Source organism: Schistocerca serialis, chromosome 2 (genome assembly GCF_023864345.2).
Source record: "Schistocerca serialis cubense isolate TAMUIC-IGC-003099 chromosome 2, iqSchSeri2.2, whole genome shotgun sequence".
Lineage (NCBI taxonomy): Eukaryota > Metazoa > Arthropoda > Insecta > Orthoptera > Acrididae > Schistocerca > Schistocerca serialis.
The window spans coordinates 315,372,258-315,394,510 of record NC_064639.1 but is presented as its reverse complement, the minus strand read 5'-3'; the positions used below and the strand labels follow the sequence as shown (position 1 = coordinate 315,394,510).

General features: G+C 37.7%; 1 protein-coding gene across 1 annotated transcript in view; it reads left to right on the top strand.

The window, feature by feature from the left end:
* The window catches only part of LOC126455534 (uncharacterized), a 205,752-nt gene that overhangs the window by 109,492 nt on the left and 74,007 nt on the right, over positions 1 to 22,253 (top strand). Inside the window, exons 6-7 of the mRNA XM_050091284.1 lie at positions 783 to 906; positions 19,791 to 20,029. Of these exons, the coding sequence (XP_049947241.1) occupies positions 783 to 906; positions 19,791 to 20,029 (363 nt within the window). The remainder of the gene's footprint in view (positions 1 to 782; positions 907 to 19,790; positions 20,030 to 22,253) is intronic.

Here is a 22,253-nt window from a genome sequence, read left to right as displayed (position 1 = left end):
GGAATGGTAGAGAAGTAGTATGAAAATGGTTTGATGAACCTGCTGCCAGGCACTTAAGTGTGGATTGCAGAGTAACCATGTAGATGTAGAATAGTTTAACAAAAGTTGTGTGGTGGAAGGAAACCATGAGTTGTATGGCATATTTGTCTTAATCCACTTATGCTGTTCAGTGTAACATTTTTAAATTCCCTCTGTATGTTTCCATGTCTTAATTGGCTATTCCTACTTCCTGTTCCCAGCTTTCATGCGTACTGACTTCTTTCACTGAATAAAATAAATAAGACGAACCTTCTAGATTGACATTTTTACTTGCATTCCAAGAAGATTATTTTCATTAAGTAGCAAAGTCTGACATCAATTAATATTGATTTTTGATTTCTACTGTCATGTGTTACTCAGTGGTGCCATGAATATCAAATGATAGGCTGCAATATGTTTCTATTATTGTCTAACTTCAGTTTTATGGACAATACTTTTTCCTTTCACATATGTCATATTTTGTGATGATTTAATTTATGTACTTTTTCAAGAACAATGGCAGGAAATAGTTTCAGTTATTAAATTTTTCTGAATTTTAATAGTCAAATGAATGATCTGTTATTTTTATAATTTATCAGAAACTTGTACTTCTAAATCAGTGACAGATTTATATGAAAACAGTGTATTGTAATGTTTACTTCCTTCCTGGAAAATTGCTGTTGATCAAACCATCAATATCAGTGACCTCTATTCATTTCTTTTAAGTAATTAGTAAATAAAAGTGTTGTCCATCTCATTTTCAGGGTTCCAGGTACCGCTTTCGGCTTATTTTCAATGCAGCTATCTATTGCCCAGTTGAAGTATCAGTTGATAATCATAAGCTATTGCTCATCGCGAGTGAAAGCTCATCTTTTGAACCTATTCAAGGTACATTTAAACTTAAAATTTTTCATTCTTAAGTTAATTTGTACAGAGTATCTCAAATTTAATTTTTACATTTACACTAATAAGCAAAAAAATTGCAACACGATAAAGATGGCATGTAAATAAAGCCAAATAGGCATGAGTTGTGCTACATTCTTGGATATACAGATGATTAAGATTTTAGCAAAACTGTAGATACTGCAAACAATCCCATTCAGACCATCTTGTAAATTACTACTCCTAACATTCCCCATTTTTTCTTTATTTCAATTACTATAGTTGCACTCACTTTATTAGAAAAATCTTACTTCTTATAATCACAGTTGTTTCACTCATCTCTTTAGTTTCACTTGTAATATTTTACCAGTTTGTGATATTGATCCTGCTAAGGACAAGATTATCTTTTCCAACCAACCCCTTGGAATATCTAACCAAAGTCGACTATATATTATTCAACTTATTTTTCTTCTTCGAACAGTTCTTGCAATTTGTTATGTGGTTCATTATTTGGTGTGTCACATATTTCATCTTAGCTAAATAGTTTACATCACATTTTTACTGAAATAATTCCTCTCAGTTTACTCCTGAACTTACAGTAACAATTGTCATCTTTGGAAAGCAGCTGAAATACTATGTAGATGTGCTGCTGGTTTAACATTTTTGATCACACAAAATGTTCACAGCCACATATATATTTGTGTTTGTATTTGGCATTGACATAACAGATGAAAACTGGTTTATAAAATATACACCAGTTTTGTGTGTTCTTTCATTCATAATGTGTAAAATATTCTACCACGAACCAACAAAATGGTGTTGATCACTCAATTGAGCAGCATTATAGTCATGTCAAATATTTTGGGTCAGCAAGACAAGAACAATGTGTACAAAGTAACATTGTTTGGCACTCCAAGGACTGACAATATGGTGACAATTTGCAGCTTTACTTGACACGGTACCATAAAGAGGCTCACCTGACAAGTGTCCAATCAACAACAACACTGGTCACAGGAGTGGCACCATGTCATCTTTTAAGCTGAGTTCCAGTTCTGTGTACAATATCACAATAGAACTAGCCATGTATGGAGGTTCCTAGGAGACTGAACATTGCGTGATTGCATTTGTCATCATCATCAGGGGAAGCACTTTGTGTCATGGTGTAGGGTGCTATGGAGGACACAACACAATGTCCTTTGCATCACATTGCTGGTCATGTGAATGCCATCCTTAACATTTCTGCTGTGTTGAGTCTGGTGCCTGCACCCAATCTTTGAGGTCTCAGTGATATTACCTTTCAACAAGCAAAAGGCAAGAGTGCAGGTCATCCATGCTATCCTGATGTACCTCAACACAGACTGCTCAACAGTTGCCCAGACCAGCATGTTCTGCAAATTTCTTATTAATTAAAAATATCTGGTCATGTGTTTGCCATGAAATGGCACACCATCATTCACTAGCCACTAAGATTCACGATCCCTGGCATACAGCTGAAGCTGCGTGGAATAACACAGTCGTATCTGTCATCCACATTCAGCTGGGTTTAAGTCTTTGTTGCTGCCAAAATTGGCAGCTCTGTGTACTATATTTTTCAGACCATGTATCCCAGAATAACCTACAAATGTAATCATCTATTCTTCATGCCACACTGGATATGCAGAATATTTAAAATTTTGTTGTATCCTATCCTTCTTAGTGTCGTGGTTTTTAATGGACAAAGGTGTATTATTTTGCATAATAATAAAACTGTTACTTTTATTCAGGAGATTATCTGAAAATTCTGATAATAGTTGTTAACACTATTATAATTACAAAAAAGAAAGAATCAGAAATGTTATTTATTTTTTTACCTTGCCTCATGGATTACATTAAATTTATTAATACTTAGGCCCAGATGCTAATATCTGGATCAAACAAAGGTCATCTACAAGTCTCTCGTCATTTTGAAACAAGTTTCTAATTATGTAACTCCCCTGATAACAGCTTCTTCATCTTCAAAACAGTCTCATATAGCTACATAGGTTACCAGTCAGTCATTTATGTACTTTGTGTACAGCAGCAGCCCAATCACACTGCCGTGAGGTATGTTGGATGTTATCTTTGCTTCTGGCAATGCCATGCTATTAGGAATGATACACAGAGTTCTATTTGCTAGGAAGCCCTCAACCCAGTTGCATATTAGTTTGGACATTCTGTATCCAAGTATAATGTTTATTAGACTACAGTGTAGAACTGTGTCTGAGGCTATCTGCAACTCAAGAAAAACATCATCCTGTGCTCTGCCATCTACTGTATTCTTGATCTCATAAACAAACTGTCCACGCTGTGTTTCACATGACTGACATTTGTGGGAACCATGTTGATTCCTACATGGGAGTTGCTCATTCTCCAGGAAATTCATCACACATGAGACCAATGTGAAACGTTATAAAAAAAGGTTTGCATCACCCTCATTAATTTTCATTTTTTGTGTTTCTTTTATTTCAGAAACCTCTTCCTCAATGCTAAACTGACCACAGCAAATTGTTATGTACAGACATCTGTGTAATGGGGATAAATAAACCTGCATTTCCAATGCAGTTCAATAGGGTACATAGTGTTTGCAGTTGTAAATATGGCAACACAGCTCATGTACACTGTTGATACTATCAACAGGTTCCTGCTAGTCATTTCATGCGTAGACTGTGGAGGCATTGTTATTGTATGGTAGCATGTGAAGTTGTCCACTGAACTGACTTACACCAAAGGGGCATCAACTGAACATACTACCACTTTTGTGAAACTCAAGACATTAAAGATATGCCTTATACCGGTTACCATTATGTTACAGATTCTTTCTTTCCCTATTTTTCCAATCACATTATGACAAAATATTTTTCTTCTTTAAATTAAATAAACTTACATAATGTTATTGCAGTCAGAAGCTTGATGAAATATACAGTCTATATGGGTGGTGTAACCCAGTATCACAGAATACTAGGTACAGAAAGCTGGTTAAAACCTGAAATTGATAAGAGTGAGATTTTTGAGGAAAATTTAAGTGTGTATCAAAAGAACAAGCAAAAGGGAAATGGAGGTGGTGTATTTGTCACAGTAGACAAGAATCTCAAATCCACCAGTGATAGACACTGAAGCTGCATGTGAAATTGTTTGGGCATGACTCAGTATCAAGGGTGGGAATAAAATGATAATCGGATCGATCTATTGCCTACCAGACTCATCTCCTGATGTAACTGAAAACTTAAGAGGAAACTTCAGTTCACTTGTACTTAAGTTCCCCAATCATACTGTAATCATTTTTGGAGACTTTAATCATCTGACAATTAATTGGGAAAATTACAGTTTTGTTAGTAGTGGGTGTGATAAGACATCCTGTGAAACATTACTAAATGCCTTCTCTGAAAACTACTTAGAACAGATAGTTAGGAACCCTACTAATGATAGAAATGTATTGGATCTAATGGGGACAAATAGACCTGACATCTTTGGGATGTCTACATTGAAACTGGTAACAGTGACCATGACACAGTTGTGGCAACAATGATTACCAAAGTAAAAAGGACAACTAAAACAATCACAAATATAAATATGTTCAGTAAACTAGATAAAAAATCAGTAGTGTCATATCTCAACGAGGAACTTGAAACCTTCAGCACAGGGCAGGAGTGTGTAGAGTAACTCTGGCTCTAGTTTAAAAGAATAGTTGACCATGTAGTAGATAGATATTTACCTGATATCCACCCAGTAGAACAGTTCATAATGGGAGGAACATCCATGGCATTCAATCACTGTAAAGAAACATCTAAAGAAACAGAGATAACTGCTTAATAGATCTTAAACAAAGTGAAGGTCTATAGACAGAAAGATGCTGATTGAAACACATTTGGCTGTCAGGAGAGCAATGTGTGATGTCTTCAATGATTACTGTAGCAGAATATTGCCAAGTGATATTTCACAGAACTCAAAGAAATTCTGATAATATGCAAAGGCTGATAGTGGCACCAAAGTTAGTGTCCAGTCCTTAGCAAAAAAGGCATGTACTGAAATTGCTACCCTGCAAAGCAAAAGCTGAAATGCTTAAAACAAAGGAAAACCCAGGAGAATTGTCCCAAATTGAACCTCGTACCACCAAAAATGTGAATGATATATGTATTAGTGTCAGTGGAGTTGAGAAACAGTATAAATCGATAAAACTGAACAAAGCTTCAGGGCCTGATGAAGTCCATACCATTGCCCCCCAGTAAACAACAACACCTGATGACTTCTACCTACAAATAATGGCTTGCACATATCCCAAGTAGAGTGCAACTGAATGGCACACCCCATTTTTTTTCTTTTTCTAAAGTAATTTGGTATCCCAGACTTATTCAGTGCTCTCCAAATGATCAATTGGGCCTCTAGAATCTATTACAAACAACAATACAGACCCCAACAGCACCATGATGTTCAAGGATGATAGACAAGGGAACACCTAGAACATAACCTGGATCAGTGGCATCAGGTACTCTTCACAAACAAGTACATCATTTGTCTGATGTCTGATGTGCACCAAAGAAAAATGTGGAAATGAACAGGTAACAGTGCAGGTCTCAGACATGCAGCCCCACAGATTCAGCAGTGAGATACATCAGTCATGTTGTGGGCCACTATCATGTATAGGGCCAGCATCATGTCATACACCTCTCATAGCCCACAATGATAATTTGAGAACTATGCAGTACTGGAACAAGATCCTCCAACTTATTGTCCAGCCCTTCAGACAAGAGGGGCTCATCTTTCTAGATGATAATGTATAAGCATCCCATGACCACCTTGTGAAAGCTTTCCTCCAGAGTCAAGAATCAACCCTGAGAGGAATGGCCTATGGTAGCTACTAACATGAACCAACTGAAGATGGCATGAACCAGTTGAAATTTGCAGTGTCATTGCAGGAAACCTTCTCAGGAGGGCCACGGCTACCATCTGAGAGTTGGACAGTCTTGAGCAGCAATGCCCAGCGATCTTGTGGACAGCATATCGAGGATGATCCCAGCATGTTACAATGCACAGCGTAGAGTCATGCACTACCGAATGATACCCACCAACATATTTTGGTTTCACATATGTGCAAAGATGAAATCTTTTTTCCTGTTGTAAAGCTTCTTCTTCTTCCTCTTCCTCTCTCTCCCTCCCTCTCTCTCTCTCTCTCTCTCTCTCTCTCTCTCTCTTTTTTAAAAAAGTTGATAGAGCTTATTTCATGTCTTACTTCCTTGAATATGAAGCCACACATTTTTGTAGATACACTGGTGATGGAAAACTTTTCTGAGCATTTTTAATTCCATAAGTCTACAATAAATCAACACCAGTGATGTAGAGCTGTAGTTTTGCACATTGGTATTGTGATCTTCCTTATGTGTTGGAATTACCTTTTCCTGGGAATTACAGCAAACTGATAGAAAATTAATCAGTTTTAATATCAAATCTAATGAGCATCCTATCTGGTCCTCTGGCCTTTCTTCTATTGAGTCATCTGAGCTATTTCCAATTCTGTGCTTGCTTACGAGAGCTAATCATAAAGATTTAATTAACACCTCGAAAAATAAAGTTACCAAATTTATTTAGCAGGATGTTACAGTGAAGGTAAAGAATTTTTGCATAGTTAAATTTGGAATTTTCACTTCAAAAGTCAGGAGTGTGAAGTTTTATGTGCCTTGTCATCTACGAGGACGGTTTGAAAAGTTCTCTGAACCGCATAGAAAAAAAGTACTTACATCACTGAAACTCTTTTTCTTTTTCAATTTAGTTTCCTTGTAGATTAATGCACTTGGTCCAATGATGTTCCAATGCCTTGATCCCATCTTGAAAATGAATTTCCTCCAGGACTGCAAAATAGTTATCAACTCCTGCTATACATTGTTTGTTTGAAGTGAATCTTCATCCATCAAGAAAAATTTTCAGTTTTGGGAAGAATGGAAGCCTGATGGAGCCATATCAGGTGAATAAAGTGGGTGCGGCAGCAATTCATACCTTAGTTCATGTAATTTTGCCATGGAAACAGCACACGTGTGTGGGCACACATTGTCTCGATGGAAGAGTCGTGGCATCCATCTTGCAGATAATTTTTTCTTTTCTATTCTTCAGTTAAAATGTGATATACCTTTTCAGATGACATCTTGCAAGTGTGATCAATTTCATGCACTTTCATTGGCAATCCTCCACGGCCATTTTCTGCACTTTTGCAATGCTTTCTCGAGTAGTGATACATTGTGGCCAACCACTGTGTGGATCATCATCTAAGCTCTCCCAACCAAATTTAACTTCATTTGTCCATTTGGAAACAGTTGAATATGAAGGAGCAGAGTCCCCCAGTGTATTCTGGAAATTGGCATGAATGTCCTTTGCTTTCATACCTTTCTTTATGAAGTATTTAATCACTGCTCGAATCTCGATTTTTTCCATCTTTGCAAATCACTATGTAGGAACAAAAACAGATCCATGTCACTGCCACAGCTCTCTTCTAAGTGCACTGAGATGGCATGCATTTACAGGAAACAGTCCAATGAATATCACGTGAAGAACTCATTGCACTAGCTCTGACCTGTTGCGTCGTACAACTGTGTGTGTGTGTGTGTGATTATAATTAAAGTGCAGTTACTCGCAGAGCCCAGTGAGGGCTGTAATTATCATATGGTAGTGAAACTTGGTAGATATGCTAATTGTTGTACTCAAAGAAAATATTTGCATATGTAATGTGTTAGAAATGGGACTGGGGCAGAAAAAGTCAAACAAGTGGGAAAGTTATAATGATGGTTTTATTATTAACCACTGCTTTCACAATTTGTTCAATATGAGCACTGGAGACATTGACAAGATATTGCATCCGTAAAACAACATGATCAACATTTGATCACAGCAGGAATATGAGCAGTGTACTGCCATACACTGACCTTCAGATCAGACAGAGAGCAAATGTGTCCCTGGTAAATGCATTCTGTTAGATATCTCCAGAACCCAAAGTCAAATGGATTCAGATCAAATGATTTTGCAAGTATTACATCTGAAAAACCTCTGGAGATAACACGTTCATGGAAGGTTGCCTTAAGCAGATCTTTTACTGGGCAGGCAACATTAGGTATTGACCAACCTTGCATAAAAATAGTGGTTTCCACACAATTGCACTCTTCCAAAGTAGGAGTCACACATAGTACTTGGAGGTCTTGATAGTATACAGAAGTCACAGTACACCTGACAGGCCTTCTGGAAGCATTCTCTTCAAAGGAGACCAGACCAAGAATAAAGGTGCTTGTGGATCCTCATCACACAGTCACATACAGTGAGTTCAATGGTGTGTGCACAACACATGGTTTAACAGTACGCCAAATTTGACAGGTCTATATATTCATTGTACTTCTTAGTCTAAAATGTGCCTTGTCACTCCATAGAATATTGTCCAGCCACACTCCATTAACTACAGTCCATGCCAGCAACTGAAGAGCAAATTCAGACTGTTGCTGCAGATCATAAAGTCTCAGTTACTACACTGTCTACACTGTCTTGATCTTGTACAGGTACCAGTATAATATAGAATGCAAAATTTATGTGCTGTTGATTACGGGTATACAATTCTCATGACACTTCACAAGTACTAGCACCACCTGAGGCACATGCTGCATGGTCAGTTACAGTAACAGCAACTTCTTCAATAACTTCCACTGTGATAGTATGCCTTCCTTTCCAAGTGTCACAACAAGCTCACCCATGTGTATGAATTTCATTATCATCTTCTTTAAGCCATTTAATGACATGAGTCCTCTCCTCAGATCTATCAGTCAATAATACTCTCACATTGAAGCACTGCAATTGCTGTGGTACACATGAAACAGTTTCACTAATAGTGCGTGGTCTCTCTTTTCAATATCTTTACGGTTCACTCATATTATGGATTGTCAAATGATAGTGCTAATGACATGCTGACATACAAACACTGTACAATGCCAGATCTGCTCCTGGCGGCCAAAGTTGGAAATAATTTTGTTCCAATGTAAATCAATTCCACATTAAGGCATTAGCATATCTACAAAGTTTTGTTGCCATACCATAATTACAGCCTACACTGGACCTCCATGAGTAGCTGCACTTAAATTATAGATATCTGGTTCACCCAAATAGTGAATTTCACACCTCACATCTCATCTATAGAAATTTAAGAGGTTAATTGTCATTATTATTGAAGAACTGTGATGCATGGTGTGATTTATATGTATATAATATTGACAGCACAAAAGAACTAAAGATAACTGAAAGTGATATATATGTTTATTTATGACATCAAGAAGTGCTGTACGTTTGAACTGAAAACAGTTTCCAAATTATTATTATCTACAAAGAAGAATCATAAGTGGTTTTTTTGACAACATTAATCAAGCTTTTGTTAGGAAAATCAACAAGAAGATAAATATGCCATTTGACATTATCAAATGACTTTTGATAACCATTAAGAATTATAAAGAAATTTTAAAAGTGATAAAGCAATTATACCATTCTCAAGAAGAATCTAATCAAACATTGCATGTCAAATGCAAATACAGAAGATTCATGTGTGTTACATATTCTTCAAACACAATGTGACTCAAATACAAGATTAGTTAAAAAAGGGAGTGATAGATTATGCAGTACATGAGCTCTATGACATTTATGTTAGTTAGCAGTGTGCTTTCCACTTTTAGCAACTTCTACACAATATAGCTAGGTGGGGCAACAAGCAACCAACACAGCATCTATGAGTGATGAGACAATACACACAACATGCAGCAGCTGCAGGCAAGAGCACATGACAACAACAGGTGGCAAGCACAGTCAGTGCTTTGCATGTGACATTCTCATAGAATCCAGTTTCTTAAACTCCATGGGTTCTGTTCCTTTAAGACTCAGTATACTGTGAAGTGATTTCTCAATTGCAATGGATTTGATCAATTAATGAAGCGACTTGGTTGGGTGAATGCAGTGTTATGAATTCTACATCTACATCTACACTCTACAAACCATCATGAAGTACGTGGCAAAGGGTACATCCCTTTGTACCAGTTATTAGGGTTTCTTCCCATTCCATTCACATATGGAGCACAGGAAGAATGGTTGTTTGTGTAGTAATTATTCTAATCTTATCCTCAGGATCCCTATGTGAGTGATAGATAGGAGTTGTAGTATATTCCTAGAGTCACCATTTACAACTGGTTCTCAAAATTTAATTAATAGATTTTCTCAGGATAGTTTATATCTATCATCAAGAGTCTTCCAAGTCTTGCAGTTCAGTTCCTTCTGTATCTCTGTGACACTCCCTCACACATCAAATAAACATGTGGTGATAGATGCTGTCCTTCTCTGTAAACATTCAGTATCACCTGTGAGTCTTACCTGGTACAGGTCCCACAAACATGAGCAATATTCTACAACTGGTCACACAAGTGATTTGTAAGCAATCTCCTTTGCAGACTAATTGCACTTCTCCAGTATTCCACCAATAAACCACAGTCTACCACCTGGTTTCCCATTGACTGAACCTATGTGATCATTCCATTTCATATTCCTACAAAGTGCTACTACACCCAGGTATTTACTTGAGTTGGCCAATTCCAACAGTTTTTCATTTTGTGTAAGCTACTATGTTCAGTTAATACTGATAAGTTAATGGATTCCTTACTACAAAAAATTGTTACATTCCATTTCTTTTGAGACTTTACTGACATCTGTTACTAGCGAATATTTGCTACGTTCATTCATTGCTGAGAATTTATCAGCTCCTATTAGTACAAATGTTTTACCATCATTTGCTATGGCTGAGAATTTACTATATTCAGGTGACAATGACAATTTCTCAACATCTGTTATTACTGGTAACTTATTGTCTACAGTAATGTCTCCTCTGAATGTGAAGATATTTTATTGTCACAACCTACAATGGGAGAAATGATCATCATAATAAAATAAGAAAAATTGGAGCTTATACAGAAAGATTAAATGCTCATTTTTCCCATGCACCGTTAGAAAGTGGAATGGTAAAGAAATAGTGTAAAAGTGGTTCAAAAAGACCCTCAGCCAGGCAACTTAAGTATAAATTGAAGAATTGCCATGTATATGTAGATGACTGTTGAAATGCCATGGCCTTTTGATACTAAGAGATTACTTCTGAAAATTTATTATCTGGTAGTATTAATGGTGTCTTAAGTTACCAATACTGCCTGAAATAGGCTGCATAAATATTCAGTCAGATCTTGATATCATTTCAGAGCGGTGCAAAATTTTCGAAATATAAACTGTGCACTTCACAAAATGAAGAAAAAAAAACAAACAAAAACAAATATAGTATTGTATGACTAGTATCAATGAGTCACAGTTGGATTCAACCAGCTCATACAAATATGTTGGTGTGACACCTTTTAGGGATATGAAGTGGGATGATGAGATAGACTCATTCATTGGTAAAAGTAGGTGGTAGAATTTGGTTTAGAAGTAGACTACTAGGGAAGTGCAATCGGTCTACAAAGGAGACTGCTTACAAATCACTCATGTTGCCCATTCTAAGATATTGCTCAAGTGTGTAGGACCTGTACCAGATAGGACTAACAAGCAGCACAAATGATCACAAGTCTAAACAGTAGGAGATTGTCATAGAGATGCTGGATAAACTGAACTGGAGGCCTCTTGAAGATAGACATAAACTATTCTGAGAGTCTACTAAAAAAGTTTTAAGAAATGGCTTTAAATGATGACTCTAGGAACATACTTCATCCCCCTATGTATCACTCACATAAGGACCATGATGGCAAGATTAGAATAATTACAGCAAATACAGAGGCATTCAGATAATCATTCTTCCCATGCTCCATATGTGATTGGAACAGGAAGAAACCCTAGTAACTGGGACAATGAGATGTGCTCTCTGCAATGCATTTTATGGTGCTTTGCAGAGTATAGATGTAGATGTAGACATACCAGTACTATTAAATAATGATAAAAATAAGTATGTTAATACACAGTATGCAGATACTAATACTTATTTCAGCTTTGATTATGTTACACGCAAAGTCAGCAAACAGTTGGATAATTTGTATTTTGGCCACAAGAAGCATTTACTTCAAACAAGAAAACATTATTACATTAAATTTATGTTTAGCATTGTGAAGAAAACTGATAACCTGAAGTATATGTTATAAAGTGAGAGTAGTTACTATAGTTGTGCAAAATATTGTTTACTTATTACTATCAGAAACAATTTGGGAATTTGAGACAGAGGACCTCCATGGTGCTTTATCTCATGGCCAGGAAGGTGGGCAGATATACCCAATGGCCTCATGCAAGTGTATAGAATACACACCAACAGTGGCAAGAAATATTACAGAATTTGACATAAACATAAAATCATATTGTGAAAATAATAATAATAATACATAGAATGATGTGACAAAGAAATCTGTACCAAGTGATCATTGCACTAATAATTTCATGGTCTTCAAACTATAGTTCATCAAAAGAAGAGGATAAACATTTGACAGTGTAATGATTTAAGAAAATATTTTTACAGGGTTTCCATAAAAGTCACATCTGCTTTTTCTTTTAACCAAAGGGGTTGCTATAGAACAAAAATGAGAAGTCAATTAGGTAACCACTGTGGGAAAAGTATGTCTACTAGTACCTTAATATTTACTCAGTACAGAGTATTAGTTGTTTTTTCTCAGCATCTAACAGCCTTTCCATAAAAACATCACATAATATACTATGTGATGTTTTCTACCTCATCAGGCCTGACAACCATCCCTGCGAACTGTTCATCCTTGTCAGGTGTACTTTCAAACCACTCACAGTACTCCATCCATCAATCTGGGTCACCTCTGTTCGTACCATGCAGCCATCTTGGAATGTACGCTTTCCACTTTGCAGCTTCGGAATTCATCATACAGTTCATCGGCTTACCTCCCTTTCATGTGCAGCCTACTTCACAGAGTTTTAGGTGATCTAGTAAAATGTTGCAACACAGCAGTGCTGGAAGCTGGACTTGTTGGTGTTTTTAGTCAAGCAGATCTTTCCTTATGCACTTCCTAAATGGTACTGTTGGCTTCAAATTTATCTAGAATGTAATAAATTGTTGCACATGTTGGTGGCTGAGATTCATACACATTATGCTATTGCCATTGTACCTCCATCATGTTCTCATACATCCAGTACCACTTTAATATGGTCTTCCACTGCTCAAACAACAATCTTACTTCATTCATTGTTGCACTGACATTTACTGGAAAGTGTGTACCAAGATCTGTTGAGAAAACAATGGCCTACACAACCATGCAAAATTGCAACGGTATGTTTTTTGTTCTGAAGATATTAACCATCAAAGAGTGTCTACATTTTTCTGGACCCCTCTGTATAAAAGATATGGAAATGTACAAGCATTCCTACTCATCCCATCCACTAAGTCTCTCCTCATCCAGGGTTCTGAGTGACTTTTCTGTTATGCTCCTCATTTCCTAAACCTTAACAGTCCTTTTCCTTTATTCCTTTGCCTTTTCCTTCCCTTAAACTATTTCACTAGAAGAAGGAACCACTGGTCTTGAAAGCTTGTGCATTTTGATATCTTTTATATGTGTTATCTCCCGCTTCCACTTGGTGACTAGATTTTTTATCTGTATCTATTTTATTAATACAGGGTGTCCCTCTTAAGAGTTCCTAGGTGCATTTTCTCTGGTATATTGTTTTTGCAACATGTAGCTGGGGTCAGCCAAAACAGATGCTGCTCATCATGTCTTTCATGTGATGCCCAGTGTTGATGTAAAGCATCAGTTTGTTTCCTGCTACAAACAGAAATGATTTTTAAAGTCAATTTTTACATGCTCATTCTACAGAGTGATCCCAAATTAGACTAGTATGATATTCATTTTACCATTACATATTAACTGGGACAGTAAGACATGAAGAATACCAAGTACTCAATTAGTGACAGGACCACCCTGTCCCCTGCTGATTGCTACCAACATGCAGAAGTGTGCTGCTCAGTCATAGCTGGAGTTCTGTGTATCCCTCGGGTTTTACTGTTCCTGTTAATACATATCGGTAAAACAAATATCACACTAGACTAATCCGGTAGTGCGCTATCAAATGGGCATGTAAAACCCCAATTTAAAAATCATTGTATTTGAAATGGGAAGCAAGCCAATGCATTCCATCGATGCTGGGCATTGTGTGTAACATGTGGTAAGCAGGATTCATTTGGGCTGGTTCCAGCTATATATTGCATAAACAAAATTGCAAATATCTGACAAAACACTAGAGATTTGACAGAACTGTTTTGACATGCATGTGGTTATTTGACTTGTAAAGAAGCATAAAGAAAGTGATGATAATGAAAAATGATGTAACAAAAATTATTGCATACGCTTACCTGATATGGTCTGAACTTGTAGCTTTTAAGAATCATAGCAATGTCTTGAGTGGAAGGATATTTACTAAATGAAAAGGCTGCAAATGAAAAAGATGATCTCTGTTATAGTATTTAATGTTTGAATTATAATTATTTAAGAAAGAGTAACATGCTTTGACAGAAGTGTTTTAATTGACATGTATATTGTTATTTGACTTGAAAAGAAGTGTAAACAGTGATCATAATGACAAATGATAACACAAAAACATTAACACATATACTTACATTAGTTTTACAGGTAACTCTAAAATATTTCTGTTTGCTGATGACACTAGCTTGGTAGTAAAGGACAACATTGGCTTGGTTTCAAATAGTGCAGTACATGACCCAAGTTCATGGCTTGTAGAAAATAAACTAATGCTAAAATAACAGTAAGACTCAGTTTTTACAGTTTCTAACAAACAATTCAACAAAACCTGACGTTTTAATTTCACAAAATGGGCATATGATTAGTGAAACTGAACAGTTCAAATTTCTAGTTGTTCAGGTAGATAGTAAGCTGTTATGGAAAGCCGATGTTCAGGATATTGTTCAAAGACTTAATACTGCCATTTTTACTATTCGAACAGTATCAGAAGTGAGTGATCTTTCTACATGAAAATTAATCTACTTTGCTTATTTTCATTCACTTATGTTGTATGGTTTTGTATTTTGGTGTAACTCTTCCCATTCTAAAATGATATTTTTGGCTCAGAAATGGGTGGTTTGGGCAATAAGAGGTGTAAGTTCACAAACGTCTTGTTGACCCCTGTTCACGTGTCTGGGTATTTTGACATTGGCCTCTCAAAATATATTCCTTACTGTCATTTCTTGTTAACAATATTAGCTTATTCCCAAGAATAAGCAGCTTTTACTTGGTTAATACTCAGCAGAAAATCAAACCTGCATTTGGATTGGACTTCCTTAACTCTTGTAAAAAAAGGTGTGCAGTATGCTGCTCCATCCATCTTTAATAAGCTACCACTCAAATTCAAAAATCTTAGCAGTAATCCACGCACTTTCAAATCAAAACTGAAGAGTTTCCTCATGGGTCACTCGTTCTATTCTGTTGAGGAGTTCCTTGAATAATGAAGCTGATTCTTATTGTATTGTTGATTGTGTTTACTTAAACTTATGGACTAACTTTTTTTGGGTTCATAAACATTTATTTTTATCTGTTATTACTTTTATGTTGTAATTTCATGTACTGACACGTTCCATGGCCTTGGAGATTTGCTCCTCAATTTGGTCCTAGGGAACATGATGTGTGAATAAATAAATACATGATGGAACATGAACTTGTAGCTTTTAAAAAGCAAAGCAAAATTATAAGAATGTTTTGAGAAGGATATATGAAAAGGATGTGAATGAAAAGATGATCTCCATTATAATATTTAATGTTTACATTAGAATTACTTAGGGAAGAGTAAAATGCATACACATTTATGTGGAGACAGAATTTTTGCATAGTTAAATTCAAGTTTTTTACCTAAGAGTCAGGGGCTACATGTTTCTACCCCCTCTGTCATAACATCTCCTCCCAAATCTCATCTACCTTCTTTATTTGTTGCCCTCTGCCAATACATCTGCCTGTCTTTCCCCACTTCTGTCCTTTTTCCCCCACCTCCTGACGCTGTACCTGTTGGCATTCTAGTCCCTGCACACTCCACCAGACAGCATTTGTCTCTCTCCTCACCCCTACATGAGTACCTCTTCCCCACCCATTCTGGATTGCTGCTTGCATCCCATGTGGTAGTTGTATTTGACCCGAGATGCTGTAGTTGATAGTCATATGTGCTTCCTTGTGTTTATGAATGGTGTTTGTCTTACTGACAAAGGCTGTGATCGAAAGCTTTATGTAAATGCCTTTTAATTGTGCCTGTCTGCAACTTAAGGTGTCTTCTTTATTGTAAGTTGCCGTCTGTCTTTTTATGTAAATGGAAGGGAATCACCCCTGTCAGCTGCAGCAGGACATTAAATGGAATCAGCAGTGACAAGCAAAAATGTGTCCAAAAGAACAGACACCACACTTTCATATAATTGATAAGCCTAGCTGAGCAGTGGATCCACCTTCTACAGTCCAGATGCACAAATACATCTGACCTCCTGTGGGAATCTCTGAGTAGGGAAGGGAGTATAATGGATAGGGACTGCAGATAGGTGGCACTTGGTGGGAGTGTGGATTGGCCATGAGGCATGTTGAGATAGTTCGTATAGTTGTGATAATGGTGGTTTCTGGTTCAAATCCTGGTCCAGTACACATTTTTACTCATCGCTGCTCATTCCACTTAATGTCCTACTGCAGCTGACAGCAGCGATCCCCCTTCAAATTTACATATAATGTTTCACAGCTGTGGATTCTGCATGGTGTCTGTTCTTTCAGACATGTCCAAAAGAATTGACACCGCACATTCATATAATCTGTCTTTTCCTACATTGTTGATATTCCTATCTTGAGTGTCCATTGTTTCACTACCTGTATTTTGACAGTTCCCATCCTTTCCATGTCAAACATTCCTTCCCATGCAGCCTTGGCATTCAAGGCAAATATTTTTTGGATGCAGACTATTTGTAGCAATACACCACCACTCTCACCTCAGCCTTCTCTGGACATAATTAGCCCACCAGTCCAGTTCAAAAGCAGATTTCCCAGGCTGTCACATCCAATCCTGGTACTGCTGATCCCTCCAAAAACCAACTTAAGAGCACACCATTTGTCACTTAGTATTATCCTGGTTGTGAATGTATTAATCAGCTACTTCAACAAGGCCATGACTTTCTAAATCAAGCCCTGAAATGAGATACATTCTGTCTAATATTTTGCCCATCACACCTAGAATAGCTTTTGTCACCCTCCCAATCTCCACGGTATCCTTGTCAAACCCTATGCTGCTGCTGCACCCCTACCCTATGGCTCTTACCCAGAGATCCCCCACTGCAAGACCCTCCCACCACCATCTATACCAGCCCTGTAACTGGAAAAACATATACTATCGAAGGGAGAGCCATCTGTGAAACAACACACATCATGTACCAGCTATTATGTAAACTCTGTTCCGCCTCTTACATTGGCATACCTACCACAAATTTATCAGTTAGGATGCTACATGCTCTACAACCTGACCTTAGCACCCTTCTATCACATGCACCATCTAGATTCTTCCCCCAAACAACAGTTTCTCAGAACTCCAGAGGTGGGAACTAGTGCTACAGTATGCCCTTGGTTCTTGCCACCCACCTGGCCTTAATGAAAGTTTTTTTTTTCCATATCAGCATTTCTTCATAGTAAGTACTCCTTTCTTCACTCTGTTTAAGTTTCCTATATCTTTCATTTTCTGACTTGTCTATTTTTTGTCAACCCCTTCCCATCTTTGTTCGATGTATTAACTTGTGCATGCTGTTTTGGCAGTAATCTCTGTCTTGCATGTTACACTGTCTTCCACCTTTAAGCTCTCAAGTTTTCAAGTATCATCTGGTGCAGTACCAACAATCAGTGTTTTCTTCTCATCCTGTCTGGTAAGTCTCCCCTGACCTGGGGTTCTGTGTGACTTTTATGAACTGTAGCCCTTTTCTTAAACCTCTCCAGTTCCTTTTCCTTCACCCCTCTTCTGTCCCGTTCAACCCTTCTACTGGAAGACGGAGCCACTGGCTCCAGAAGCTTGCATAAGTAAAACCTTTTTTATATGTTTGAGCTCCTGGCACGGCTTGGTGAGTAGATTTTTTGTCTATCTAATTACAGAATTAATCATGTAACTTTAGATTTTCAAGGTGATGATTAAAACTTTATTGCTGTGGCTCATAGATATTTGTACAAAACCTCCCTTGATATGAGCACAAATCATTCTTTGCATGCACATCCCACAGTGTGGTGCCCAGAGTAAAGTTAAGACTAGTCCAGAACATGTTCACAAATGGAACAACTACGAAGATGGTAATGCACTATTTCACACAGGAAATTGCAAGTGTATAACTTGTGGAATGGAGGCCAAGATTATTGGAAGCAATGTAAAAATACTCCTAGTCATATCCAGATTGAAATTAAAGTCCTCGGTGAAATTAGCAATGCAATTTATGTCAAGAACAACAGACACCACACATACATAAATACGTATGGCTCGATATTCATTGAGCTCATCAGTGCAGATTCATTCTCTCTCCTGAACTCTTGCAGGAATCCAGTTTGATGCAGTGAGCAATGACTGTGGTGGACTGGTGGCACTGCAGAAGTAGTGTGCGACAAGTTGTGAATTTATGTTGGAAAGAAAGCAGGCTCAGACAGCCAAAGTTGTTAAGGCGAATGCTTGCAGAAAGGGAGGAATCTGGGTTCGAGTTCCAGTTCCAGTCCGGCATAAATTTTAACTTGTCACTATTGAATTCATTAAAGTACCCAGTTGCAGCCAATGTCAGTATTTATTTCATTTCATTCTCTATATGTATGACAGTGGGATCAAGAATGTGTCTGCCCCTTCGGACAAGTCTAAAAGAACAGACACCATATATATATATATATTTTCAGCTACTTTTCAAGTCCAAGCAGAAACATTTAAGGAAACAACTGGTGTATGCAAACTAAGCACTACTGCTAGCTACTGTTCAGTCATTGACCAAAGCACTATTAACAAGATGTATTCTGTTATGACATATAAATTGTGGATTTGGGAGATTTTGTGGTAGAATGATTTGTAGTTATATCTGAATTATTTGACAATGTCCAAAGATTACCACTTTTTTGCTAGAATTGGATCATCCAACCACAGAAATTAATGGAATTTCCCCCACACAGTCTGCAATATATTTCTGGAGCACTCTTCTCCACAGCACAGAGATCATGCTAACTTTGCGATGCGCTCCTTTTTTGATGTAAGTACACACTTTCACACACAACAACATAGACATCCAAATACACCCAAACGTATCCACCCATGATGTCATTGACACTGATTGTTTATGAATGGCTGGGGGGATGCATGCAGTTATATATACGTTGTGTGTGAGAGAATATGTTCTTACATCAGGAAAAGAGGGGTAGCACAAAAGTTAGTAACATCTTCCTGCTTTTGCATGTCTTTGCACAGTGCTTCCATCAGTAACATGTGAATAATTGCCTTTCCTCATTTTTATATCTTTGCCTTACTCATGATGCCATTTCAATTTCATTTGAAGTGTAATTTGGCCTGTGTTCCTGTTATGTCATATGTATCTGTTTCGTCAAGTGTTAACTCATAAGATATACTTCTAAAGAATTTTAAACATTGTGTAATAGACAAGTATCACCTGAACTTTCTGAACACAGAACACTGTACTTTTTCAGATTCAGAGAGCTAAAAAATAAAGAAGAAGAAGAAGAAGAAAAAGAACACACACACACACATTGGGATATTTATACACCAATGTGTATTGTGCATTATAATATGATGTTCTATATTATTTCAGTTGTTAATGATTGTTTTATTTGTTGCAGTTGACTCTTTTATAATAAATGGTGGTGAGCGTTATGATTTTGTGATTGAGGCTAATCAGGCACCAGGAAACTATTGGATGAGATTCCGTGGAATGGGCTCCTGCCACAAAACCGATGAATATTCTGGCAAGTTTGTTGAAGCTCATGCAGAGGCTGTACTACATTATGATGATGCATCTGTGACCACAACACTACCTGATGGAATTCCTACTTATGAAGAAGGCTATGCCTCTGGAGTGGTTAGTTTCCTTTGTCATCATGATTAGCATAATCATCATTATTATTCTTGCTGAACAAGAAGCAGTTAACTCTTTGAACAAAAAAATATGCTCTTCAGATGGACTCATAACTACATCTGCTTTAAGTTTCTTCCTTTCTTTTACATTTTTTCCTTCTTCAAATGACAATATGAATTGTACATATCAGATATGTGGTAAAGCTTTATCTTTGCATCTACAAGACAGGAAACCACTAGTGCAGTGCTGTTGTTCCTCACCTACAGCTATTTAGGTAAAATAACGGAAGAGACATCATGGCAAAATTGGAAGGATATGAGTGTAAATGATTTAAGGGGTTAAAGGTAATAACTCTCTGAATAATAGAGGAACTGAGTTGTCAAAAGACCCTTAAACAAGACTGAGAATACATGAAGTCATTTTGTTTATGTTGCTTCTCATCTACATTCACAGTTTTACAAGTAATATGGAAGTTTTACTATCATATGAGACTGTATAAAGACTTATTTGTACCATAAGTGCTTTGCTTTATTTAAAACATCATCAGTGGTCGCCGATGTCATTTTATTTGTATAAGTACCTGCAACTGGGACTCGTGCTGGATCCCCCATTTACGTTCGATGTTGAGGTGCTATTCCAGAACATGGAGAGCCTTGGCAATTCTGTTCATGTGAAAGGGGAATTTAAAGTAGACTGCGGTGGCAATGAGAATTTGGATCAAGGACAGAGGCATGCCAGAGTAATCCATGCAGTTGTGTGAACCACTGTGCCAAGGTGACTTAGTGGCTACTGCACCTACCTAGTAAGCAGGAGATCCAGGTTCAATTCTCGGTCTTGATACTAATTTTTACTTGCTGCTTCAGTCTGTATACATAAAATCATATCTGTAGGAGACCAGTAAAGTCTCTGAAAGTGTGTTATTTCATTTGTATAAATACGTACTCCTGGGATTCAGGCTCATTCGATGCTGTTCCAGAACACAGAGAGCCTCTGGAATTTTGTTCATGTGAAAGATGGAATTTAAAGTAGACGGCGGTGGCAATGAGAATTTGGATCGAGGACAGTTGGGTTCCAGGGTAATCTGTGCAGTTGTGTGAATTTCTGTGCCAAGGTGGTTTAATGGCTAGCATGGCTACCTACCAGGCAGGAGACCTGGGTTCAGTTTCCAGTGTTGGTACAAATTTTCATTCGCCACTTCAGACTATATATGCAAAATCATATCTGTATGAGATCAGTAAACTTTCTGCTTTGGGTTTCAGTCAGCTCTCAGTCTCAAGAATAATTTGAATGCAATAAATTTCCTGGGTCGGGTTGGGGGGCTGTTTTGGGGGAGGAGACCAGACAGCAAGGTCATTGGTCTCATTGGATTAGGGAAGGATGAGGAAGGAAGTCGGCCGTGCCCTTTGAAAGGAACCATCCCGGCATTCACCTGCAGTGATTTAGGGAAATCACGGAAAACCTAAATCAGGATGACCGGGCGCGGGATTGAACCATCGTCCTCCTGAATGCGAGTCCAGTGTGCTAACCACTGCGCCACCTCGCTCGGTAAATTTCCTGGAGGGAGGTAAATTTTTTGAACTTTGTTATGAATACTTTGACAGTTTATTGATAAAATTTTGACAATTGAAGTGTCTTTACTCCGAATGTGGTCTGATTTCACCATATGCATGTTGGCTAGTGAGTGTTCCTCAGAGTACCTCAAACTACTGCCTAACCTAAAAAACTCCAATGTGCACTCCACAAGTACTTTGTTAACCAAGTAATTGCTTCCTTTGTGTAGTGCAACCCTAACCTATCAAGGGGGGTCCCTACAACTCTCCACCTGATTATGTAGGTCCAGAAATCTGCAGCCAAGACCATCACAGAGTTCACAGAGCATTCAGCTGAGACCCTCCTCTCGGTTCCAAACCAAAAGACCCCACTGAACTCTGGGAACAATGCTGAAAACTGTGAGCTCAACTTGCAGCTTGCTTGAGTGGCAGGCAGCCTTCACCACTTCTGCCAGCCACCTTTATGAATTGAAGATGGCCTCAGAACCCAAGTAACATGCTTCATTGGTGCTTACATGAGACACAACTTTTAGACAACTGCACACTGCATGCTTGATAGCTGCAGGCAAAGCCTTCTCCACATCTCACATAAAGATTCCTGGCATACATACCAAGTGTACATTGGCTTTCTTTCTGGTGCTCTATACTATTTCCCTAAGAGGCTTCATCACATGCCT